Source organism: Sylvia atricapilla, chromosome 6 (assembly GCF_009819655.1).
Source record: "Sylvia atricapilla isolate bSylAtr1 chromosome 6, bSylAtr1.pri, whole genome shotgun sequence".
Taxonomy (NCBI): domain Eukaryota; kingdom Metazoa; phylum Chordata; class Aves; order Passeriformes; family Sylviidae; genus Sylvia; species Sylvia atricapilla.
Genome location: NC_089145.1, coordinates 27,658,811 through 27,686,269, shown reverse-complemented (window position 1 = coordinate 27,686,269; position 27,459 = coordinate 27,658,811). Strand labels below are relative to the sequence as shown.

The 27,459-nt window shown below is 42.2% G+C and overlaps 1 protein-coding gene across 1 annotated transcript in view; it reads left to right on the top strand.

Moving 5' to 3' along the window:
- RGS6 (regulator of G protein signaling 6) overlaps window positions 1–27,459 on the top strand; it is a 258,978-nt gene that overhangs the window by 160,788 nt on the left and 70,731 nt on the right. Inside the window, exon 4 of the mRNA XM_066321314.1 lies at window positions 27,103–27,153. Coding sequence (XP_066177411.1) covers window positions 27,103–27,153 — 51 coding nt within the window. The remainder of the gene's footprint in view (window positions 1–27,102; window positions 27,154–27,459) is intronic.

Genomic DNA, 27,459 nt, shown 5'->3' with positions numbered 1-27,459 from the left:
TCTCCTCTTTTGTGTACTGTCTGATCCTGTGTATCAGCATTTTTGCTATCGTAATCCAAGGGGGACACATGCAGTCTTAAGTCTTTGCACTAGTCTGCCCTCCTCCCAAAAGGTTTTGCTACAGCTTCATTCTGATCCGTACCCCCTGACCTCAAGTGTGGCTGTCCCCACAGCTCCATTTTGAATGATACCTCCTCCTTCCAAGCAGCAGTCCCATGGCCAGTCCCTTGCTTCTGCACTGCTCCTGACCCTCATCCCAGCACTCCCTTGTCTTCCTGCTCTGCTCCCAGCGCTGCCTCCGTGGCTGTGGGTGGATTGATGAGTTACGTCCTGGCTGTGCTGGCTTGGATTGAGTGCTGCCACGCAAGCTTAGTGCACACAGTCCTGCCAGTGCATTTCACTCCTGTCCTGCCCTGTTTGTCTTATATAAGCCCTGGACCTCTCTCAGCAGAAAGTGCTAGTTTTACTGAAATGTGCCAGATGGCCTGTCACTACTTGAGACTCATGAGCTAAACCAAGTTTAAATTGCTGTGTGTTTCTGTCTGAAGAAGCCAGCATGGGTCTTGGCAAGTGCCCATGGAGTTGTCCCAGAACACATCAGAATGTCACTTACTCAAAGAAAATGCATTTGGCTGAAGTATGGAAATCCCACAGCATTGTGAAAGAGAGACTTTATTATTGATAATGTTCCCTGATGATGTAGTTCAAAACAGACAAGTTCTGCTGGAGAACTTTATATACTCATTGAGAAATTATTTCCCTTGGGGCCAGTCTGAGAGTGTTTGTTGCCATTTCCCTTCAGAGGAACTCAAGCACATCTCTTATCCAGACAGGGCAGCCAGAGGCCCAAGGGAGAATAAGTTCCTCATGTCCAGAGTTTGAAAGGCCCCTCTTCAGGTGAGCTATACAAAAAAAAGATTGTTGAGGCATGGTGGCAAGAGCCAGCACCCATCACCCAGAGAGCAGGCTGCAAGGCTGAATGCTTGGTCCCAATGTTTGCTTTCTTAATGCTTCTTTTTAAGGGTAGGACTTGCCTTGGTGCCTTACAGAAACTACTGTCAATGGGACCAAAGCCTCCATGAGCTGACTACCAATAGATTGGCTTCCCCAGGCTGTCTGCCCAGCTATTTGCATCACCTTAACACAGGGTTTTCACTGCAGGACTAAGTCTGATACAGATTTCCCTCAGCATTTGGATAGTTTTGTTCTAGATATTTTGTCTTTCCTCTGTAGTTCTGCTTTGAAAAATAGGACACTTGAAACATGGTACTGACTTTGTTTCAGGCAGTTAATAGATGTAGATGGTCCCAAAACTAAACCAAGTTCAATCTTCTGCTAATCGTGAATTAGTCTATGTAGTTAAAACAAGCAAACAAAAAACCACTAACAGACAAAAAAAATTTCCAAAATTTAAATCAATATCCAAACTAATACTGAGTGTTTACAGATTTGTGAAGGATATGAAGAACATGCTCATGGGTTAAAATTGACATATGTTTATATATGCATACTATATAAGTTTTGATGGTTTTCCACATTTCTAAAGAGCAGATGCTGCACAGTAAATTTAACAGTTTAGCAATTGCTTGGCAGAAACTGGCTTGCCAAATACAGGTTGGGCAAACAAATCCATTTATTTCTCATAAAAAAATCAATTGTTCTGAGCAAGGTGCATTTAAACTAATTCAAGTCAAGTCTGGGCTTCTTCATAACAACTTACATTTCCTTCTTTTATGCATCTCTTCAAACTGCACCCAGTGGAAATATAATCCCTCCATCCCTCAATGAGAAGTCTAGTATTTCAAAGCTGCCATGAATCACACAGCATTAGACATGTCAGCAATTACATGAATAGTCTATGTCTTGCAATTATTTTTTTTTTTCTGTAGCTTTCTCTTAAGTTCTCTGCTTGCCTGCCAGGAAACAAATTAACCCAGTTAAGGAGTCAAACTCTTGTGCTGTCTTCATCCTCAGCTCCCTCCTCCCTCTCTTTTTTTCCTTAACTGCATCCAGCTTCCTACCTTTTAAATGGTGAGAGGGGTGAGAGAGGAGAAGATGAAAACCACCTCCCTGAAGCGTAGTAATTTTGTGCCTGTTGCAAAGATGCAAAGCAACACCTTGTGAAGCAAAACCTTAAAGGATTTGATTTCAGAGGACAAGGGGGATAGCAGATTAATCGAATAGTCATCAAAGAAATAAGAGAAAGCAATCACAATTAACATTTTAAAATGTTTAACATTTTAAACAGTGGATATTTAATATATCTCTCTGTGCGTCTGCACATGCGTTACACCCAAATACATGTAAATAGTGTGCAAGTTTTGTTAAGAATAAGCCTAAGAGTGGTAAGTGGTGCATGCTGGAAATAGCCAAGGACAGGTTTGTTCATTTGTAGGTGCTGTGCAGAGCGAGAACTGCTGGTGTTTGTGTATCACTGCCCTCTGCTGCAGCCAAGCTACACATCATGCAGCTGCTCACCTTCCTCACAACTGCTGTCTCTGTATTGTGCTCTCCCAGCTCAGGGGCAGTGCATGTGGTGTGTTTTGTGTCCTGCTTGTTCCATAGCAGTGGTCCTTCTGTGCTGTGTGGCATAAACCCAGCCCCAATACTGGGATATGTGTGACTTGACAGCTACTCTGGGCTTGGAGATGAAGGATGGTTTTCATAGCTGGCTGTTGATGCTACTTCCATGTGTGTCATTCATAATTCTCCGTCCTCTTCAGGACTCCTCATCTCCAAAACATGCTTTTACATCACATGGAGCTTAAATATCCCATAAAAATGTGTGCTTGCACTATGGGAGAAATCCTAAATGGTTAAACAAAGTTGATCATCGTTAAAAATTACCAAAATTGGCCACTATTCATAACTACGTTCTTTCATATGACAGCACTAGAAAGTAGTTGCACCTGAGACGAAAAATACTGGAGGAAATGCTCATTACAGCATGGGGTGCATTAAAATTTAGCTTAGGCCACTGAAACACTTACAAAGCCCATCCTGATGCTTTAGTAATATTTCAGTCAATAAAAAGGTTTCTTAAGTGCTAAAGCCCAGAATATTATGAGAACTTAAACTTCCGTACATTAGAATTGTGAAGGTCCTTCCTGGTCCTGCTTGTCCTTGTATTTGAACCTCTGCATCTGTCAAGTGAAGCTATGATAAATCAGAAACTTAAATAATTATGCTGCTTGGATATTCCTGTAGCCAAGGAAACTATAATGAAAAATCACCCAAATCACCAAATGATCCATCATTCTGCAGTGGCTTGTCTACATTTTCTGGACATCAGAGATGATGTCAGAAGGGAAAGTAAACCCAAGGCAATCTTCGAGCCATGTGGGCAGAAATTAGAACACAAAAATTCAATTATTCTTATTGACAAACATGATATAAAAATTGCTGGACTAGAAAGCAACAAATGAGAGGTATGAGCCTGGAACAAGGCAGAGCTATTAAAAATTGCTTAGTATTTTTCCCTACCAAAATTTGCTTTTAGGCCTTTTCAGTCGAGACTAAAAGCTGGAATAGAGATAGATTGCATGACAAATTACCTGTTGAATTCCAGTGTTTAGATGAATTGGTAATTCAGCTACAATAACAAAAAATATTAGATATTAAGAAGGGTCTTGTTGCTGACTGCAGTTTTATTCTGAAACGCAGCATTTAGCTGATGGAATTTTGTGGCTAATGAATAAAGCATTAAAAAGAAAAGTCAACAATGTTTCAATGCCTGTAGAAATACATAGGGATGAATGATTAATGCTTTTCTGCATTCATCTCATCTTCAAAAGCACAGCTTTATTACAGAAGGTTGTTTCCAGATCTGAATGACACAGCAAAGGAGCAGAGATTAATTATAAGAACTGTGTAGCTTTGTTTTTTTGGATAGGAGTGTTGAGCAGACTGCAGTCAAGCTGCAATACTTCATCTCTCCTGTCTTCACTTCATAGCAACCTGGGAGTTGTGTGGTGAAGGATCTACCAACACAGTTTTGTTTTTTCACACCTCTTGCTTTGTTTCTGCCCTTCCTCCAGCATTCCTGTGGGCTGCAAGGCATCAGATGCACAGCAGAGCGGCTCTGCTCCTGCTGTGCCTGGGAAGCCACATCCCCCTGAGGAGCATGTGGGGATCTGACCCTTTGACAAGCCAGTTTTAACTTCGCGGTAGTGCAAAAGCAACAATATATAAAAGCACAACGATAATCAATAGCAATGTGTAGGCACAAATCTTTGAGTGTAGATTGACAGCCATTACTTTGAACCTGTTGCTTTAATTCAATGCCATTCCAACCAGTAGAAAAATAACCAACTCATATTATTGGGTGACTACATCTGCCTCTTTGTTCCATGCATAGATTTTCTTCATTGTTATCTAGCATTCTTTGGCTTTTTTTAAGTCAACGTAATTTTTAGGGTATTATTTACTGGGCAGATTCTAACTTGTATTTTAATTAAGGTTTATTTTGCAAAAACACCCAACAGTTTCTTCCAGGATTTAAATTTCCTGACTTTAATCAGTGTGTTGTTTTTAAAAAAGGCAGAAGATAGCTTCAATAACTGTAAATCCTGGCTCATAAATAATTCTTACATGTTAAGTTTGATAGGTGAGTATTGTATGTTTGATATATCTCAGTTACAACATTGGAGTCACTATTAATGTAACTTCTGGGAGTGAGGTGAAAAGGAAGGGTTTTGCTTTAAAACAAAGAATTACATAGACTACCAGTTTACTTTTACTACCATAAATAGCCGGAAATCACTGTTGCTGAAAGCTGTGCTGGGCAGTGAGTAAACATCTCCACAAGAGGCTCTAGGTGGAGTTCTAGATTGGACAAGCTGTAGGGCCTGGTTTGTGTGAATACTCTGAATGGTCAATGAATACCTTTTTTTATCCTGCCTGTTCCAGGAGAAATACACAGCTCTTTTGTCTCTTATGTATTTGCACCTGAAAGCGCCATGGATTTGGCTTTAGAACATTCTATAAGAAAAGGCAAAGAGGACAACAAAAAGCTTTCAGGCTTTCCATGCATACCCATTGCTATAAATATATACATTTGCATGTTTTCTTTGGCTTTCTTTTTTTTTCCCTGTGTGGTTAAATCTCTCAAACTGCATGCTAGCTTCCCATGGAATTGTTTTGAGTGTGGTGTGAACTGATGAGCTTGGATATTTTTGATGTATGATTCAGTACCACATGCAGAGAAGAAAATTATATTTTGGTCCTGCAGAGCTATAAAACTAAGCAATTAGGTCTTTGTTCATTTAATTCCTGTTTGGTGACCGGGTGCTTTGCCAGAAGAGTATCAGGATTCAGCTCCATTGCAAGGCCACTTGCACTGTAAGAATTTTCTCCATGTAGATACCTCCACAGTATGGCCAGGATTGCAGACTAACTCTCACCTAGGAATGAATAATAAAACTGACAGGAAACTTTGAGAAGTTGGTTAATGTAATATGCTAAGTATACTCGTAAGCAAAAAAAAATAGCATAGACTGATGAGAACAGCAACTCATGTTTCTCATGTTTGGAAGGTTTTACATCCAATTATTGTGGGGTGTTGTGTGGTATTGCATAGAAAGGTTACTTTTGAACCTATCTTATTGTGGATAGGATTGTCTCTCTCAGTGTTTTATTTTGGGGTTTTTTTGGCATCAGCCAGCAAACTCAGTTGTTTGCTGGCTGATGCCAAAATGGTTGTCAATCACTGAGTGAATGATTTCTGATGAGTTTTCCTTTCATGCCCTAACTATTGCCCTAACTATTCAGTAAGTTTCATTCCTATTTCCTGAATAAGTTAGACTGATGGGAAACCACACTTTTTAACAAATGAGATCTGCAAAATGTCTAGTATTTTGTTGAAAGCTTTCTGTGTTTTTTCTCCTACAAGAGATAGTGACAGGTGTGCTTTCTAAGGAAGCTGTAGTATCCATAGAAGATAAAAGTTACCATGTTCTGATAAAATTTTGATCACAAGGCTATCATTACTGAAGCTAATCAATTGGACAGTGGCATATTCATCAAAGCTTATTTCTTTTGTCAAGTAAAAAACACCCTGAATAATCTGAAGACTAAATCTTTTAAAATATGATTTATAATTTTGCACTGTAGCATCTCATGTTCATCATTTGCATCACTGCTGCACAGGCACTGCATTATAATTTGGTTTTGTGTTCGTTTGGTTTTTTAAGTAGGAAGAGTTGATTTTAGAGCTCCAAAGAGCATTCGATCTTTGACACTCCAGCCTCTTGTCACCCAATCTGTCTGTACATCCAGGGTTGCCCCATCCTGGATGCAGAATCTGGCACTTGTCTTAGTCAAAATTTCATCTATGGGTGATTGCCCAGCCCTGTGATTTGTCCTGTTCTCTCTGCAAGACCTCTCTGTCTTCAAGGGAGTCAACAGCTCCTCCCAGTGTAGTATCATCAGCAAACTTACTCAGTATGCCTGTGAGTCCTGCATCCAAGTAGTTTTTGAAGATGTTGACAAGAATTGGCCCTAAAATGGAGCCCTGGGGAACCCCACTAGTAACCAGTCAGCAGTCTGATGTCACCCCATTCACTACAACCCTTTGCACCTGGCCCGTGAGCCAGTTGCTCATCCATCATATGATGTGTTTATACAGCTGTGTGATGAACATTTTGTCCAGAAGGATCCTGTGAGAAGCAGTATCAAAAGCTTTACTGAAATCTATAAAGATTACATCAACTGGCTTCCTTTGATCAACTAGGTGGGTTACCTTGTAATAAAAGGAAATTATTTCTGTTGACAAGCAACAGATCAAGGGAGGCATCTTTCCTAGTTGGCACCCTTAGTACCTGTATCATGAAGTTATCATCCAGGTGCTTTGGGGATCTTTTGGATCTGTCTGTACCAGCTGTGGGGTATTCCTGTAGAATATTAGCATGTCTTGGCACCATCTTTGTCAACGACTTCCTGCTCATTTGCTCCCAGCTCAGCCCATTAGGCTGAGCTGCCTGAGGCAGAAGTGTTACTGTAGCCAGCATCACAGAGGGAGAGCATCCCCCTCACAGCTCCGCAATGCCCATGGCTGGGCACTGGCTCAAAGCAGGTCGGCTGGGAACAGACATGAGGCCTCGAGATCCCACCTCTCTGTGTTGGGGAAAGCCCTCTGGCAGCCTTGATGCCTTCCTGAGGCTCTTAGCATCATTATTTTTTAATACTGCCCTTCCCTCCCCATTCCTGGCAGATTTGTAAGGGTTATGACATTACAGTTGAGGAAGAGGGAGGAGAGATCAGAACAGTATCTAACACAATCAGGGGAATAAAGATCAGGAGAGTACCTCTTCTACTGTAGTCAGCCTGCTTCTGGAGCGCTGTGCAAGTTAGATTTGAGCATAACTTCTAATTAGGTATCTGGGTCATGTTTGACATGCTCTTGGTTCGGCATTGACGTTTCTGTGCTCCTACTTAGCTCTAAATTTGCCAGCTGTTTTCCTTAAATAATTCCACTTTCCACTAAAGGATTGTGTATCTTATGTAATTACACCCACGGTAGTGTGAGGCCAGTCATAGGGACACAGAGGTAGAAATAGCTCAGCATTTTACACCAGCCTTGGCATTTCTTAATTGAATCATTAAAATTTGGATTCCCATCTCTGCTGTAACAAGTTTCTTTAGCTCTGCTGAGCTCTCATTCATAATGTGTAGACTTTGTCAGTTTAGGTGCAGCTCTGGAAACAGCTGTCCTCTGTTCCCCTGAGTCCTCTAAGGCCTTGCCTGTCAATCCAGAAATGTTAAGATTAAATTCCTTTTCATTACTTCTTTTCAGCGGTCAAAGGATTTGTTACCAATCTGGATAGATTCAGGGATGAGTTGCATGAATTTTCTTCAAATACTCTCAGGCTATGAAGCATTTTCTGAAACAGGGATCCACATTATCTGAGCTAAACTAGTCACAGCACTTTAGGTGCAGATTGTGAGAGTATTGGAAAAGTCATGCTGGGATGTAGAGTACCAGACCAGGAAAAGCTTTGCATGTGCAGTGACATGCTGGAGATTTGTCATTCTGAGACTACTGTTGTTAGAGCAGTAGTCTCAAAATGACAGGCAGGGTTTTTTAAAGCAGGGTTCATTCCAATAGGGCTCATGCTGTTGAAAGGTAGTTTCGTCAACACTCACTTCTCTCTCCTGAGATTCCTGGGCTATTCTGTTCGTAGAAAAGCAATGCTCATTTTGGGGACAGTTTATTTGAGAATTACCTCTGCATATTGCAGTAGGTGCTTTACTATCCCATTTTTAAAACTAATTCTCTTTTAAAATTAAGAAATCCTGATGCTCCTCCTCCTAATTCACTCTTCAGTTCCTCTCTGTTCTTTTTGCATGTGTGTGGTACCTTCCACCATTGGTCTCACTCACTGTGGTTTATTCAAGCTCACCTCTGAAAGGAGCCTACGAGAAACGATGAAGAGGGACTTTTTACAAGAGCATGTTGTGATAGGACAAGAGGAAATGGCTCAAACTCAAACAGAATAGATTTAGATTAGATATTAGGGGAAAAATATGTTTACTGTGAGGGTGACGAGGCACTGGAAGAGTTTTCTTAAAGAAGCTGTGGATGCCCCATCCCTGGAGGTGTTCAAGGACAGGCTGGATGAGGCTCTGAGCAACCTACTCTGGTGAAGGCTATCCCTACCTATGGTAGGAGGGTTGGAACTAGATGATCTTTAAGGTCCCTTCACAACCCACGCCATTCTGTGATTCTATGAAAATAGTCCACATTTCTCAGGGATTAAAGCCAACATTCTCTAATGTGTGGCAAGACAGCACACAGGAGTGGGAGCTTGGGGGGTGTGTGAGGAGAGGTTGAAAAGCTGTTACACCTTGATTGTGATGGTCATTTGTGATTGCATATTTTCATTTTTGGCTAACAGCGATTGCTTATGGGGTACCTGTAGGTCTGCCCTGCAGAACAGGAGGGTGTCCTTTGCAGATGGTACTCAGAGGGGTGGATTAATATGCTGCCACAGTGAGAGGTAAAACCCGCAGATGCTTTGTGTCATGTCTGCATGGGTCCATGGAGCCACCGTGCTGGCTTTGCTAAATTAAAGGAAGATAGCATCTGCTCTTCAGCTGTGTCACTTGGCAGTACCTGATCAGCTTGACTGAGTCTGTGAGCCTGTTCCTGCCTGTGTCACTCACAGTTCATCCTGTCTTGTCCTGCTGCATAGCAAACTTTATATCTGGAGAAGTATTGTGAAATTCCACTGTCATAATGAAAACCTATATAGACTTGAACAGTAATATGAATGGCAGCTGCATTTTGTTTTGTTACATAAACTTTTATTTTTTTAACTTTGTACATTAAGCTTTCGGTGATGGAAATGGTAATTTCATGGTGTGTTTTGGGGGCACAGGAAAATACACAACCTACTCTCTGTAAATAATCAGAGGTGCCAGGCAGGGCTGTAGTAGTGACGATAATGTGCAATACCATATTTTGAGTGAGAACTTGCTGAATGGCCTTTGGCATCCAGAGGGCTCACCCTGTATCTGTTTAGGGAATTTGCTCTAAGTGCTCTGTTCTGTGGTGGGTTTCTACAGACCAGTTGTGAGCAAGAGTCTGCAGGATCTCTGCTGGTGTTGGGATACAGGTTTTCTGAAAGGGTGACTTCTAGCAAAGCCAGGCTACAGTGGGTATCCATACATGCAGCTGCACTTGAAACCCTTGTGGCAAGACGGTATCTTCACAAGCTCCCTGTAGGTTGATGGGAGGGATAGAAAATAGGGCATGTCCTTTTTCAGGTATGACCCTTTTCTCCTGCTTCTGCCTTTTTCCTGCATGAGTGTACTTTTGTACACTTTCTCTGAAGTGATGCTCTTGCCTAACATGGGGCAAGTTAGCAGATGGAAACTGCAAAAGGCAGGCTCTAAGAATGCCCACTTTGTGTCAGACCAGTGGCCACCAGCAACCTTCTGGCCATGGATCCTATAAGAGATATCTAGGGTAGTATATAAGAAAAAAGGCAATGTTTAGCAATATTGTGGAAGTATGTTGCTTCAGTCTCCAGTTGTCTGGACTGAGAGGGACATGGTGGGGGTCATAGTCAGAGGTTTTGCCATTCTGCACTGATTTGATTGTGTTTATATTTTGCAGATATATGGAACAAATGGTTTTACCTCACAGTAAAGGAAAAAAAAAACATTTTAGGAAGTAGTTTAGGAATATTATTAAATATTTTCAGCATTTTACACTGACATACATAAAATCCTGCAAATGTATACATAATGTACTTTTTACCTTGTGTGTGACAGACACAAAGGTGCACTGTCATACACATGGATTTTGGTGTTTGACTGGAAAAATTTTCAGGTTAACATGCAGATGTGTAAAGCAGTTCTTTGCTCCTTTCCTGACTAATACAGACTAAGAGTTGGGCTAGATCAACATTGTAGATCCCTTTGAAATGAAGTATTTTGTTGTATTCTAGTCAAGCAACCATCCCAGTTAGTTAGCTGAAGAGACTGGCTGAGAACATGTTTTTGAAGTGCTATGGAAGACCAACTTCTTTGTGCAGAAAGATCCTGCACTGATTGCCTACAGCACCCAGGAGATCTCACCCTGTCTCAGCATGCTTGAAGGTTTCATCCTTCTCTGCAGTTCAAGGAAATTAGTCAACATTCCTTATCCCATCACATCCCACCTGAACATGCTCAACTTGTAACTACCCTTGTCTGCCACTTGACATCCCTCCTGTTTCCTTATCTCTGAGCTGTGCTTAAGTCACACGGGTGACTTTAGCCTTTTATGCTTAGTTAGGATCATGATGAATGGTGGCATTTTGATACAAAACTCATTTTGTTCGGCTTTTGGGTTTTGGAGGTTTTTTTTAGATTTTGGATTTATAGATACAGCTGGAATGTACAAAAAATTTTAAAAATCCACCAAGTGTGTGGTTTACAGTTAATCAAACGTGTGCCCCACAGAATTTTTTGTCCCTTTAATGTTGCATTACTGAGTACTTTCATGAAAGACATTACCACTTGCCCTTAAGGCATAGTTTTGATATGTATCCTTGGTCATTTAAAAAGAAACCTCTGCAGTACTGGAAGACTGATGTGAATTATAAAGCTCTTTATTTTACTGTGTATGAATTAAAATGTTCATACTGTGTATGAACTAGAATTGTGGATGTGGTTGTTTTTTTATAATGTATTATTTTACATGTGAAAGCATAACTAAAGAAAAAAATGTGCCCAGGTTTTCCTATAAATTTTGAATTGTTTACAAAGTTTTGACTTCTGAATTGTAAGGCAAAAAGTAACAATCTGATGAATTATAGAATTTATTCTGGGCCTATATGCCAGCTCAAGAAAGAGATGAATGCTTGAAACCAAGCTCAGGCTCCTCCAATATTTCTGTGGCTAGGTGAAACACTTGAAGTGCCCTTGAAATAAGCCTGACATTAAAAAATGGCTCTAACCATTATGCCAATACATCTTGTCGAAAGCTGGTTAGATGTAGGCTCCTGAGGGCTTTTCAGTTTTAAAAATGGAACAAAAGGCTCTAAAGTAATTTCTTAAACTTGTGCCCAGTATATTTTTTAAAAGTTCTGGAAGGTTGTTGGTAGGACAACTTTTTGATGTGTTGGTCATTTGTCTGGGGTTGACGTCCTTTGTAGTCAAGAGATGTAACAAATCTGTCTGGAGTAGTTCTCAAAAACACAAATGGTTATTAGCCTGCTGTGGCCTAGTTTTAATCTAAGGGAAATATCCATGTCTTTGTGTATTCAAGGAGGCAAAGGGATGCAAACAACTAGAGAGAGGAAAAGGAGGAGCAGGCAAGGAAGTGCATTTGTTTTACTTTCAGAATTACTGCTTTAGAATACCAAATTACAGACAGCATACAAATACCCAACAATTTAGTTTCATAAAAGGGAGCATTCTACTACATCAGCATAAACATATAATTGCTTCAAAATAGGTTTAAAACAAAAATGTGCATTTAATAACCAGATGATAGAACTGAAGAGATCATAATGGGAAAAAAAAATCAATTGAATCTAAGCTAGCTGGAGACCTACTTATCTCAATTCCTGATATCCTGATAGCCACTGATTACACATCCTGCTAAAAGGATAAAAGCCCCTATTTTTTTTTTTTCTACAGATCAACTTTTCTTACATGATTTTAATACAGAGAAAGCAACCAAGCCCCATCAACATGTAGATGTTTTTATTGGCATGTGCTTTGGCAGGGGCTGTTGTGGGTTTGTATGGTGCTCTCAGTCTACACAGGGAGGGGCTCACTAGTGCTCCAACTGGTCTGTATTTAGTAGTTATATTCTTCCCTGATACCAGAACTTAACCAAGATGCTGTTGGCCAGCCATGGCAACTTGGTGAGATTTGCTGGGCTAGTGAGGCAGCTCTGGTGCTACGAAGAGGGCAGACAGGGTCATGCCAAAAGCACCAACTACCTGACCTTGTATTAAAAGCCTCAGAAGTACCCACTTTCCAGCTGGATTGCTGGCCCTCATGGCAGTCTGGCAGTGCAGACACCCTTTCTTCTGCAGCCAGAGATTCAAGTGATCTAGAAGCTCCTGTACAGGGGACTCCTGCAGGGTAGGAACCCCACACGAATCACTCATGTGCCACGTGGCCCAAAAGGTGTTAACTGGCCATCCCTGCCCGTAGGGCTTCAGATGGGCATTACCAACATTTGTCTAGTTCTTGACCATCTGCAAATGCTTGAAAATTTTACTTCTTGTTGTTGCCCATGGTAAACCTGCTGTACACTCTTCTGCTCTGCTTCCAGGACTTGATTGCATATCCTGAAGCAGTTTCTTTACACATTTAACCTGAAGTGGTAGTGAAATAAATATATCCTTTCCATTTTGTGTTTTCTTTCCAAGTACTGGAAAAATCCATTCTCCTTAAAGAATAATTGATTTTTATTTTAGTTGCAAGAGACCTTTAAGACTCTTGAGTCCAGTCATTAACCTAACAGGGCCAAGTCTACCATTAAACCATGTCCCTGAGTGTCCCATCCACATGTCTGTTACCTCTCTGTTGCCTCCAGAGATGGTAATTCAACCTGGGCTGCCTGTTCCAATGCTTGATAACCTTGTAAGTGATGAAATTTTTCCTAATATCCAATCATCTAACCCTATCACTTGCTACATGGGAGAAGAGGCCAGCTCACACTTTGCTACAACCTCCTTTTAGGTAAGTTTTAGAGAATGATAAAATCACCCCTGGGCCTCCTTCATGCTAAACAACCCCTCGACTTCTTGTCTTGGAGGCCGGAATTCTGTTTCCTGTGGGCTGCAGAAAGAGCAGGAGAACAATTTACCCATGTTGAAATAAGTATCTTAAATTGTGTTCTTTAGATCTGTTTATGGTCTACTCATTAAATGCAGTCACTAGGGAGAGGCTACAAGTTTGTTGGCCTTTTTGTAGTTTTCTAGAGGTTTCTATGATGTATTGTAGCAGGCTGACCCTGGCTGGACGCCAGGTGTCTACCAATGCACCATCATTCCTCCTTTTTAGCTGGACAGGAGAGAGAAAATGTAAGAAAAGTCTCATAGGTCAGGATCAGAACAGGAAGAGAACACTCACCAGTTACTGTCATGGGCAAAAGAGACTCAACTTGGGGAAATTAACTGAATTTATTTCTAATTAAATCAGAGTAGGATAATAAGAAATAAACCCAAATCTCTTAATAACCTTATCCAAGAGACACTACCACCCCCACTGATGGACTCAGCCTATGCCAGTGGCAGATCCGTCTTGGAGCCAGCAGGCACTGGCTCAGTCAGGCACAGGGGAGACTTCCAGCAGCTTCTCACATGTGCTCAGAGGCCACATGTGTAGCACTCCTGCTACCAAAACCTTGCCATTCCAACCCGATTCATGTGCACAAAATGCTCCAGTCTTTTACTGGGAGCTGACAGCCTCAGTGAAGCCTCACAACAACAGACTCCAGACTTAAACTCACAAGATCTGCTAAGACAGGTATTTTTAAGACCCAGGTCTAAATCTAAGGAGAGTTAAAGTCACAGTACCAAAAGCATCTCAAGCAGAAACACAGTCAGCTTGCCACACCAGCATTCTGGGTTTTTATAAGTGTAATTTGGAGAAAGTTTTTTTATTTTAGTGGGACACTGAGGGAAAGCTGAGAATGGTGATTGTATTTTGTAATGTTGGATACTGGGAGGATGTATCGAAGGATGAGGAAAAGTCATTGGCATGAGAGAAGTTTCTTTAAGAAGTAGATCAATAATTTGTCATGCTATACTGCACTTTATAATAAGGCTGTCATCTCCACATCTGTGACATGACTATCTGTTTTCAAATTTAAATGCATAAAAGACCCCCTCATGACTTTAGGAAGCAAATACCATCTCTTGCTTTAACGTCTTCTCTTATCAGACCAGTTCCTGGTAGCAAGTTTTTGTTTTAGCCAAAGTCTGGCAGCCTTTGTGGTCAGAGTCATGAAAGGAAGCTGTTACTTGACTGGGTGCTTGGTTTCAAATTTGTGTTACCATGTTGTAGTCTGATCATGTTTGCACAAATCAGTCTGAGTACGCTGGCAAGTGAATGTAAATACTGCTCTTTCAATTTGTTCTTCCAAGTTGGAAACAATATTCTGAGTTACCTGCCTTGGGACCTACTGTAGTTTGCTCTGAGAATAGTGTTATCAAAATTTGCACAGCGCTAACAGGTTTCAGTCTGTGAAAGCAAAACCAGAAATGAGCCTTTACAGAGCAGGGATTCTGCACAGGAGAGTAGGACTGGGGGAATTTTATTGGCAGGAATTGGTATTGATGTTCAACCTTATGAAGTTGCAGAGCATTTTATGTTTTCACAGTGTTAAGTAAACATTAATTCATTAATCTTTACAGCACTCCTGAAAGACATTACACTTTCTTCAGCCATATATTTGTCCTTCAGGAAGATTATATGTGGTCTTTCCTAAACCATACAGAAATGTACCAGAATGTAAGTTTGGATATCCCTGATGAAGTCCAAGTACATCCAGTAGCAGGAAAGAACTTTGCCAATTTTTATGTTTCACATTCAAGTATATGTATGCATGATTACAGAATTCAGGGGAAAGCATGTTCACATATCTTAGGTTAGCATTTAGATTTTGTAAGCAAAATGTATTTTTGCTTACCTGTCATTGTTTTCAACATCTGTGTTCTTATTCCTTGGGCCTGTTTTTTACAGGCTGATTCTTTTGCTTCTTGTATATTTTCTCCATCAACTTCTACTACTCTTTCTCCCTTCTAACTTCCCTCTGTACATGCAGCATCAGCTAATGGAGTGTGAACAGGCTGAGAAGTTTATTTCAGAATAAATCACTATGTTGGACAGAATCTGCTGAGCTTGTAAGATAGCATGGTTGTAAAAAGTGACCTGACATGTTTTCAACTGGCTTCATCAGAGCTGTGACAGTGCCATTAGCAGTGCAATTGGTACAATACCCAAAATGCTGGATACAGCAAGGGCAGGAGAAGGCACAGCCAGCCCTGGTAGGGCAGAGCGATTGCAGTTGACTGAAGAAACTTGGCAATTTTTAACCAAGGAATATGAGGAATATGAGGTGTGATCAGAGTTAGTCTACACATATTACCAAGTAGAGGAGGAAAAAAGACAGTTTTTTTCCAGTATAACTTTGGGTTTCAGACTTGGTCATTTTATGTTTTCAAAAAAAAAAAAAAAATACAATGCCACTTGGAATGCCTTTGCTATGTCAGAGTTAATTCGACCTGCAATTTTTTTATATGGCCTTTGGAAGAGTATTTTGTACTGAGATTGATGTAGTATTTGGAACATTATATGTGTATTCACTATTCTTCCACTTAATCTGGAATCTGGTGTTACTGAGTTACCTTGATTTTTGTACAGTGGGATTTCTGGTCCCAAGTCCTCCAAAGATCATTTTAATGCTTGTTCTTATAGAGGGGACCATACAATCAACAATCCAGTGAATAATCTCTAAGCTGTGTTCCTGAAGAGGGACTATATGAGTATACAGAGACAAAGCCATGGTTTCCTGCATTTTTATCTAATTTTTAGTGCCTGCTTCTATGTGACCAAACATTTTGTTAGACAGAAGTGACTTCTTTATAATTTTTCCCCTCAGTTTAACATGATCTCTTTTTGGATCTGACTTTATTTACTTGTTTCTATTGCATTGCTTTGCAGACAAATTTGTTGTAATGCTTTCAAATTTTTTTTCTTCAAAACTTATTCCTTAATACATTCTGTACCTTTCACTGCTTACATTTCCCCTCTCTTGATCCAGTTTAATTTGTAAGGTCATAGCTTTAACCCTTTTGGGGGGTTAACCTGTTGTAGATGTTCTATTTTTGTTCAGGAGAACAAAAGAAGTTCAGGCTACAGATGTTCAGCCATGTGAGTTTTCTTTTTATGTCCAGGCTTTGCCTTTGCCTCCCCAGTGCAACGTAGGGGAACATGTTTATAAAAGACAAGGCCTATAGTTCTCACTCTGTATTTGTCCTGCAAATATTTCCATGTATATCTGACTTTGTTCTGGGAGCAGGCCAGTGAGCTGGCTGTGCTGGGACAGACGACTGCTTGGCAGCTCTCCCAGGGCAGCGGTACAGCGATCCAAGCGCTGTGTCTGCTTTGTTGTCGTCCTTCTCGGGGACTTGATGCAAGATGCTGATGACTTGTTGAGGAAAAGGAGGCCATTGCACATCTGAATGTGTTCCTCCTGAGCACGTGAAAGTGAAAAAGAAGCAGAGGATAAACAAGGCCTTCCCCTGCTCTGCTTTTGCCTGCTTGTTGTGAGATATACAACCTGATGGTGCGACCCGTTTTATTTTACCGATTTACTGCAATTCTGTGTCTTGAGTGCCGGGAACCTTTTCCTCTGGCTTCTCTTCCCTGTGAGTGGCTTCAGTGGCCACAGCGTTCCTCTCTCTTTCCCGTGTGCCTCCCGAGGCATGGAAAGCTCAGGACAGTTCCCGCTTCTTTCCCCCTGCAGTTTGTATTTGCTTTCCTTACCTCCGAAATCAGTCACATCTGAATACGATGAGCGGCACTTAGAAGAGGGGTGCGCGCTCCATCTAGTTTTCCAGAGGCCTCACCTCCCTCTGCGGTGTCCGGGGGGCCGGCAGCGGGCGGGCTTTGTCTTGGGACAGATCCCTGTGCCAGGGGCAGACGCTGGGGAGGGCGCGGCGCTGCCTCCCGATCCCGGGCAGCACCGACAGCTCCCGATCCCTGGGCAGCACCGCCGCCTCCCGATCCCTGGGCAGCACCGCTGCCTCCCGTTCCCGGGCAAGCACCGCCGCCTCCCGATCCCGGGCAGCACCGCCGCCTCCCGTTCCCTGGGCAGCACCGCCTCCCGTACCCTGGGCAGCACCGCCGCCTCCCGATCCCGGGCAGCACCGACAGCTCCCGATCCCTGGGCAGCACCGCCGCCTCCCGTTCCCCGGCAGCACCGCCGCCTCCCGATCCCGGGCAGCGCCGCCGCCTCCCGTTCCCTGGGCAGCACCGCCGCCTCCCGATCCCTGGGCAGCACCGCCGCCTCCCGATCCCTGGGCAGCACCGCCGCCTCCCGTTCCCGGGCAGCACCGCCGCCTCCCGATCCCTGGGCAGCACCGCCGCCTCCCGATCCCTGGGCAGCACCGCCGCCTCCCGTTCCCGGGCAGCACCGCCGCCTCCCGATCCCTGGGCAGCACCGCCGCCTCCCGATCCCTGGGCAGCACCGCCGCCTCCCGTTCCCGGGCAGCACCGACAGCTCCCGATCCCTGGGCAGCACCGCCGCCTCCCGGCCGCAGCCCGCCCGGCCCCGCGGCTGCCATCGGGGAGGGATGCGGGCTGAGCTCAGCCTCCCGCCCGCCACCGGGGCCTTGGGGCAAGGAGGAGGGAGGATGGACAAAAGGTGAAACGAGGGAAGGAGCGATATGCGTTTTAAATGAGAAGGTGATCTGAAATGAGAGTGATCTGAAAGCATCGGAAGAATGTCTGTAATAGCAGGAAGGTTTGTTTTCCTTGTACTAAGCGTTGATTTGCCAGAAGACGCACGTGTTGCGGTGCGGGCTCTGTGGCCGGCGCCCGGAGCTCCTCGGGCGCGTTTCCCGCAGCTGCGCTCGCCTGTGTCCCGTCCTCGGCGCCCGGCGCGCTCCCGCGGGCTCCCCGCTGTCCGTGCTGGCACAGCGCCGCCCGGCGCCGCCCTGCGGCATTGCAGCTCGGGCCCGCGCCGGCCTGGCGGGACACCGGGAGATGTGTTTGCTTCTGCTTTGGTGTCCTTTGTAATGGCTACGGCAAGAATTATTTTTTTTAACTAGAGTATTTACATTGGTCTATTTTCTACAGTCAGTCGTGAAACTACTCTCTGAAAGTATTTTAAGAGTTCTCTCCCAGAACTTCTGATGAAGGAAAATACCTACTAAGATTTCCAGGACACAGTGTGCCTGGGCTAAGAGAAAGTTTTGGCTTTACATAGAAAGGATTTTGAGCTTTACTATTTGGAAACTAAATGCAGCATGCATGTGTTTTGCTGAACTACAAGGCTGTTCTGTGCAAATTTGCCCAGCCAAACTGCTGAGAAACACTGAGGCAGGAGGTTTTTCCTGCCACACTCACCAGGATGTGGCTGAATTCACAGTACACACAGTGGCTGATGTGCCCAGGGATATATTTCTAGAGAGCCAAACCAGACTGGATTTGTCAAGAGTCTGTGGGGGCAGTAAAACGTTTACCCTGACTCTCACGAGGTTTTCAGTAAGAAGTGAGTAAAGCTGCTGGGTCTCAGACCAGGCCACTGTTGGATGGCAGTAGGAAAGCAGCAGCATCGTCAGGTTTGTCCCACTGCTGGCAGGTGTTGCACCACAAAGCTCTCTCAAACAAAACATCTGATCAAGGTTGATCCTCACTACACAGTGAATGGCTTTATGAAGGCTGTGCTGTGTGTTTGGGTAACAACCAAATACACAACTGTGCCCATCCTGCTTTCAGAACCTGTTGCTACCAAAAATCATTGCTGGTTTGGAGCAGCCCATCAACTTTTCCGACTCCAAACCCATACTTACATCAAAAGGAATTAAATAAAATGTTGATCTTCAAATTCTGGGAGGGGAAAAAAAAAAAAAAAGAAGGAAAATATTGACTAGATTCTCTCCATCTTAGAATGAAAACAAAAACACTTTCTAAAATTCATTGAGAGATAAGATACATCGTGTTTTGACATTAGATTTATTATTCAAACTGAATGGTAGTAGTTCAGTGCACATTTCAGCTTTTCAAAATGCTTCTTACTTTCAGAGGTTATTTGGTAAAATAAACTTGAAGGGTTTACCAGACAGGAAATGTAATTTTTAAATATCGTTATTTAAGAAATTATGATGGTTGTGTTCACTGCTTGTATTATGCACATCCTTGTGAAATCAGTCAAATATAAGAAAAAACAAATAATTTACCTATTTGAACTTGCTAATTGTGGCTAACAGATTTTTGCTTGTTGGTTGTTTCAGTGTCATCATTAAATTCTTCTGCACATTTGGAATTCCCACTGTTACATATCTCTGCCCAAATTTGAAATGCAGGAACAAGCTGTTGCCAGCAAAATCAACTGCTCCTTGCCAGTAGAAGTCCCTTTAACACATGGCTTAAAGAGCCCTCTTTAAAATAAGGCCTCTAGCGCTAGTGCCAATACTGTCTCTGTTTTGCATGGCACTAAGTAAATTGTGAGCAGTTGCTGTAGAGTTGTAATTCATTTGGCTTTACCCTTGACTAAAAGAAATTACATGTGCTACCTTGTTCCTGCTGGAGAATCATCCTTGATTGACTTCTGCAGCTGTAGAGAGCTCCAGTGAGGCCAACTGCACTCCAGCTGATTGAAAGACCTAGCAGGAAAAGGAGTGGGAAAGCTGTGCAATATTGATTATTTTATTTTAAGGACAATGAACTGGAGGGAAGAGAGTTACAGACATTGGGTCATTTAATTTTCCAGGTAATGGGACTGTTAGCGCATCACTGGAAACACTGTGTGTTGTTCTCAACCTTTCCTGAAGAGCATGAGGGGGAAAAAAGTACCAGTGTGTCAGGAGGAAATTACTTTCTTAGAGAATTTGGTGAAGGTAACTACTGTCCTTCTCTGTAAAAGAGATCACAGAGGATCATGTTACTGTGGGTAAGACAGAAGTGTGTGATCCTGGGAGAGATCTGTTGTGGCCAGGTCTCTGTAGGAGGTTTAAAATTTGATTTTGCAAACAGAATTACTGCAGAAATTCACAGGACTCCAGCATAGGTGAGCACTACAATTCCAGATCTCTTAGTAAATAACTATTGTGCCAAAATCGTTAAAATGCTGCAGCTTTCAGAGCACTTTGCTGTTTTGCACCACTTGGTGACATTTATACCTGTGCAGGGAAACTGTTACAACACTGGTGAGGGAAAGGAGGACCTCGATGTAACAGCCTTTGAAATTCAGTTTGTGAATGAGGATGTGGTGTGAAGTGACCTGATAGTCGCATGCTGAAATACACCAGTCACCTTCTACGTTTTATCAATTTTCTTGTTTCCTGGAGAAGGAAATTAGCTATTAAAAACACAAATATATGATTGAAATGACAGAAACGTTGCCTTTGATTTAAAGGCTGTGCACATGAATTGAGTAGAAGTAAAAATGTTTCATCCCTAACAAGATCTGACACAGGAATCTTCAAAAGCCTCAATTCCAGCAGTGCTCAGAGTTGTTTTCTTTGCTGTTTTGTTGCCAAATCATTTTGACAATGTGAGGAACAGCGCCTAAACACTACTATATGGCAGAGAGCCAAATTGCTAAGCTGTATGAGCCACTTCAGTAGTCTGACTAATGCAAAGGCAGAGCGCCCTGAAAAGCAGCTGGAAATCTATGATCAATTGTAGGTGTACAGGTGCATCTCAACACATCCGCAGTTCTCAGCAATTTGTGAAAGGTGGTAGTTTGAGATGTGCCTATAAAATGTGCTGCTGGGAGACTGGGAGTGCAAGGTACCACTTTCCTACCTCTTGTACACCTCTGTAAGGGCTCTCGAGGCAATGTGCTCATCTTCTGTGGGTGTTAGAGGAAGTATGGATTTGAATGACACAAAGTGTGGAACTGCTAATTCTTTTTGTTTTGCAATTTCCTCCCATACTTGTAATAACAGCAATTTGATATGAGTTATATTTGAGGAGCGAATAAGATTTGGGCACAGGTCACACAGTATATCTCAAATTTAGGCCAGATTTGAGCCAAGTGAAGCAAGAGCAGTGGGAATTGTGCTGGAGTTTTGGTATATCCTGGGTCCTGGAGAGTGTGTGCATTTGGGTTTATACCAGTGTGCTTGTTGATGCCAGGCCTGTCTTTAGGTAGCACTGATATGATGGCAGCTCAGGTTTTCCAAGTCAGGTGAGGGGTGTTTAGCACGAGTAAAACAGTGTGGCTGCCCTGTGGTAAGGCCACAGCTTGGCATCTCTTGGTGTGAGCAAAGGCCAGAGAGGGTCAAAGGCGCTGAGTGTCAGGTGTGAGGGCTGGGCTGATGTGACACAGCTCTGTCAAAGTGCAATGAGAACAACACTGACGCTGGCATAACACCAAACCCTTTATGAGATGGGCAGGTCAACTGGAAAAAGACCTTTTGCTGGTACTGCTTTTTTTCCAGTTGAGGACCTGGTTTAAGCTGCCCTGGCAGACCTCTTTCACTGGGATTAACTGTGCATCCATTAACAGGTTTGCTAGCTCAGCTTTACTGACACCACTGTAGAGCAATCATTTTAAATTCAGAGCTCTCAGTGAGTGGCATCCTTCTGCTCCTCAGCATGGCTGCCTGCTTCCAGATGTTGGTGATGGGTGATGGTCTTTAGGCATGTCTGCTGCTACTTTCTTTCATGCCTTGGAAAGCTACCTGAGCTATTTTTAGATGGGCAACTGCGTAAGGAAACAAACCTGGCTGTGGTATTTCTGAGATCTTGAGATCTAATTTATCTTTGTTACCTGGGTAAATTAGCCCACACAGAGCTCTGCACCATCCTGTCATTTACTGATTCCTGCCTAGTGAGAAATCTCCCTCTATAGGTCGGCATTGTAGAGGGAGTGTGTACTTTGGTAGCCTGACCAACATGATGAGAAGGCAAAAGTCCCTCTGAATAGCAGGTCAGAGGAAGGAGGTGTCAACAGGGTTGGAAGTACACAGGAATGTGGGTTTTGCAATTCTAAATCTCCATCTTTCAAATTTTGTATTCCACCTTCCCACTAAGCCTCATTTTTACTTCACATAGAGTACTGTGTTGTCATTTTTTTATTACAAGAAAAGTAAATTGTAAATTCGAGCTCTCAAGTTTACAATGAACAAAAGGACTCCTTAGAAACTTTGGCTGCTTTGTAAAAAAAAAGGGTAACACTCCTGCTGCTAATGGTTGTTAATAATTCACAAACAAGATTTAAAGTGAGTATAACATAAACTGCTTTTGCTAGAAGCTCTGAGCTGTTGTAGCTTTGATGATGCTCCTTGCTGACACTGAGTGGTGCAATTACCACATGCTGATGAAGGAGAGCTGCAATTACCACATTTTCTGAGTCAACTGCTGAGATATTTTTTTAGTTGGCATTGGTATTTATTTATGTACTCGTAGGTAAATTCTATAAAGCACTTCCTCAATATTTGTAACAGAACACTAGAGAGAGACCTAGATGTTCGTCTTTTTTTTCCCATAAAAATTGTTGCTTTGTGTTAAATCACTACTGTGAGCAGTAGTCTGTACTCCCAACTTAGCTGAAAGCACTGTGGGTGTCAGTGGGGGGCTCTGTGTAAGAAAAATTATAGCACAGAGTGCTAAAGGCCTTGAGAAATTTTGTATTAAGTAGTTTTACCTTTTATCTTGGGGGATGTTAATTTGTTTATTTTTGCAGGCCCGGTGGTAAAAGTGGGGATAATTAACCATTTTGTCCTAGATTTACCAAGGACTCAGAACTGGTTGGGGAAGGACCCAAGACATTATTTTCATTTAATAGTGTGATTGCCATGATTGGCAGTGAAAAAGCAGCTTGAGTGTCTGCTCGTATACCTGTGCATGTATTTTTATGTAATTTCCACTGCTTTGTGATTTTTTTCCTCTTGCTTTTCTTACAGAAATATTTAAAGATTGCTCTGAGTTCAGGAGCAAATTGTTTGGAAAATTTGATGCTGAAATGGGTTCATCTATTTTCAAGAATGAAGTGACAGGAAGGGGGACATGTTTTTACCCTTTCAGCAAAAGACTGTCTAGACTGTGAGTTTGGAGGTGATTGACATCACAGGGCAGGCATGTGGCTTGTTTGTCCATGAAGTGTGTAGATAAGGTCTAGGAAGGAGCTGAACAGTTCCCATTCTTCATGGAAAAAGAACAAGAGAACAAAAAACCCTATCCAAACCAGACCAAAAAACTTCCCCTGCCATGCACAAGTACTTAACATTTTTTAAACCATCAAAATATGTTCAGAGAATATCAGAGTTACAGTAACACTGAAAAAAAGACAGGAAATAACCAAGCAATCCTCTGTATCCTTCTGTATCCTAAGCAGATATATGTAACACATTCTCTCATGTTATGATCAGGTGCTATTTTAAAATGTTTTTAAACTAGCTTCAGTGATACTATCTGTCAGTGCAGTGTGAGGCTGTGAATGATCTGAGATCCAGGATATCCCACCCTGTCAGCTGATGGCATCCAGTGGTCAGGGCTCAGCTTAACAAGTCCCGTGAGACAGGACAAACTTTAGTCCTTGGTCACTGGTGCTACTCAAGATGTCTCATGTCAAATCCCTGTGGAGCTCCCCTCATCACTACTTGTCAGCTCTGGCATCTTGGGACACAGCAAAAAAAGCAGTTGTCTTTCCAGGCCTAAAAAGAAAAATAAAGATGCACACATTTGCTGAGGTTTCAGAAATATTCCTGTATTTTTTTATTTGGATACGTATACATGTGAGTACAGGTGTAGGCCTTGTCAAGGACACGTTTAGTCCGTTGGATGACAAGCAGACCTCAGTGGTCCTGGTTCCTTTGCTCAGAACCAGAGGTACAGACTCCACTCCAGGCAGCAGATCTTTAGAAACAGCTGGAGAATGGTGCATTGTCCTGTCTGCCTTTGTCATTTCAGCATGTGAAAGATGGGCAAATCTTTCTTTCTTCATTTTCTGGAAGAAGTAGAACAACATAGGTTGAGTAGATAAGGTATCAAATACAGGGATGGTGACTCACCTCAGCAACTGCATCTTGCCAATGGCTTCACACCTTGTGAATTTTTAAAATTTATCTTTCAGTGTCTTACCACTCATTTGTCAGGTTGACAGGCAATGGCCAGCAGAAAACACTAGCTACTATTAAGGGGTCACTGAGACTAAAGAGAAAATGTAGAAAACAGCAGTAAATGTAAAACTGCTTGTCTGTGTCTAAACATGTAGCTGCATAAATGGTCATTGTGAATATGTTTGCACATATTCACAATGCACATAGAAATATAGCTATTCTGATGGTGTTAAGCAACTTCAGCTTCAAAGAAGAGCCTACGGCAAAAAGATATGTTTCATTATAGATGAGGAGGAAATAGGTGTTCAAAGGATGTTGGCTATTCTTGAACTGAGCGTTCTGACTCAGAGGAAATGTAGATGTATAGAGAGGAGCGCAGGGAAGATGGAAGCTATTCCTCTACCTGGATTTGGTAACGCTTCCTATTGTGAAAACATGCCCAACTATTTGTTTTCAGAAGATTTCAAATGCCCTGTTAGTGTACAGTGGAAACATGTCAGAGTCAAGGGTTTTCCTTGGGTGTCCTCTGAAAGAGCTTGTGAAATGTGAGAAAATACCTCTTGGGGAGGGTGAGTTATGTGAGGACCATCCACCAGGCTTAATCTAAAGGAAAGGTGATGTTTTCTGGAAAACTTAGAGCTGGAGGTATCTATGTCTTGGTCTGGCAGACAACAGTGTTGCAAAGGAGTCACTCAAATCTTCACTGTGTCTTGGAAGGATAAATCTAAATTTCCTCATTTGAAGAAGGACGTAAGTAATGTTTCTAAGGTGGGCAAAAGTAGGTTGCAGTGATAGAAACAGCCACAAACAAAAGCTAAGCCAATGTGTAAGGGTAACCCTAAAAATTGAAGGTGTTCTGGAAGATGACAGTAAAGAGTTTTCATTATGATTGAATATTAATTAGTGACATGGCTATTAACGATGACAGTAATTAACAGAGGAAGGAAGGACTTGTCATTGTCCCAAGGGTGAGTAATCAGTCTTGGCAGGTGATAAATAATGGTTCAGCAAGCTCAGCAGAAAGATAATCTGTCTGCCTCAGGACAACTGGAGAACAACTATAACATCTTCCAGGCTCTTGGCAGCATCAGGAATGACTTCATGTTTTTAACAGAGACAAATTAAAATTCCTGATCTCAAATGCTGCTTATATTCTGGAGTGGCTGATCACAGGAGTTCTGGTTGAGTCAGTGCCTTCAGTTTACTTACCCTTTAAACCTTTCCTGCTCATTTAAACCTTTCTTATGCAGGGTGAGAAAGAGTGGGGAACTAACTTTCAGTATTACTTGAATTTTTCATTGTTGTTTGATGGAAATTGAATAGATTTCTCAGAAGTGTCCTAGAGCTGAAGACATGATCATTCTATGTAAAAATGGAGTGGGAGTTTGGGCTAAGTCAGGAACTAAGTGTTCCTGTACATCTGGAAAGGGGTCATGCAGAAAGCACTTCACTTCCTCTGAGCGAAGCGATGCAATACTGTAAATGATTGTCAGGTATCAGCTCTCACATCATTTGGGAATACAATGCCTAAGAGATCATTGCAAGCCTGTTACCAGAGACCAAAATCAGGAGAAACAGTGGATTATTTTTTTTTTTTGGGGGGGGGGGGGGAATAACTGGAAAACCAAGAAAGATTCTGATTTCACTTGAACCAAGACAGCATTTTTTGAGGCTTTGTTTCTAACAATACAGAAGCACTGCAGTTCGACTCTTCTTGAATTAGCCTTCTAACCATAACTGTTGTGCTCTGTCTTCAAAATATTTTTTTTGTAAAAGGTAAAAGGGAACACCCATGTTTATAAAATAGAGTATTTATTAACAAACTTGTCAAAACAACATGGCTCTGAACATATTCCCTATATGTTATTCAGCTAACGGTGTTCACTAGAAGGCATCTAGTGACATGGCATTGTTAGGTTGTGATGAATGCTGTTGTAACTTAATACGGGCTTGCTATATTGCATCCAAGTGTCTTTGCTGATTGCCTTTGACTTTGGAGAACTCCAGTTAGCTGACTTATACACACCATCATGTTTAATTTTAAGCTTAACTTTCGGAGTATGTGATTTAACTAAATTTTGCTGCCTTGTCATGATGTGTTTTGGTACCAGACTTTCAACTGAACAGTGACAAGTTTTCCACTTCTGTGATCTCTAAGCAAGCCACAGAGGTTGTATACATGCAGAGGATCATGCCTAGAGAATGTGACATTCTTTATAAGATATCAACTACTTTCATTTTACTTGAAGGGCCCTGGAAACCTAATGAACTTCCTGATACATCTTAAAGGCTCACCCTTCCCAGCCACCACTCAGTTTGTGTGATCACCACCGGGTCACTGCTCAGAGGGGCTGTGGTTACAGGCACTCTGAATACCACCTCCTTCTCCAAGACATTGCTTGACTTTGACATAAGCAAGGCCTTCCTGTCTGTTTTTGACTGATGTTTCAGTTCTATACATCTACACATTACAGGGGGGAGGTGCCAGTAAATGCTCTTTTATCTCCTTGCTAACCAGTGCTTGCAGAAACTTAACTCTGTATGCTGAGGTGAGAGAAAAGAAAATGGAGAACAGTGACAAGGAACCATTAGACTGATATCTGACTTCAGGTATATCAAGTCTCCTATTGCACAGAAAGCTTCATGGGACTTAGTACCTGTCGATAACCACGTAGCTGCAGTGTGGCACAAGAAGGAAAAACGTCCTAAAACCTCAGTGGAAATAAAAAGCAAAATGGGATAAAGTTCATGTCAGTTCTATTGTATCTATCTCAATGTTATCTCTTTCTAGGGCACTCAAACCCTGTGGTCTCGGTGTCTAATACTTTCTTAAATTTTTGTTCATTTGTTTGTTAAGGTTCTGATATTGTGCAATGGCTTATGAAGAATCTCAGCATTGAGGAGGCAGGTAAGATGACCACAGCTGGGGAGAAACAGGTGCTCTGTCTGTATTGTGTGTGCCATTAGACAGTAAATACTATATTGCTGCAGTCTAAAATACCAGTAAAAGAACATGGTTGATTTAAGCATTGGAGGGAAGGAGGAGGAAAAGATTTAAGAGTCAACATCTCAATTAAGTCTAATGCCTTATACTGCAATGCACTGAAATACCATTGCAGGAATTTTAGTCTGTCTGTGAAACTGTTGCTACCTACAGAGGACTGATTGATTTTAGGTTTTGTTCCTAGCCTTTAAAAGAAGTTGGTGGATGTGT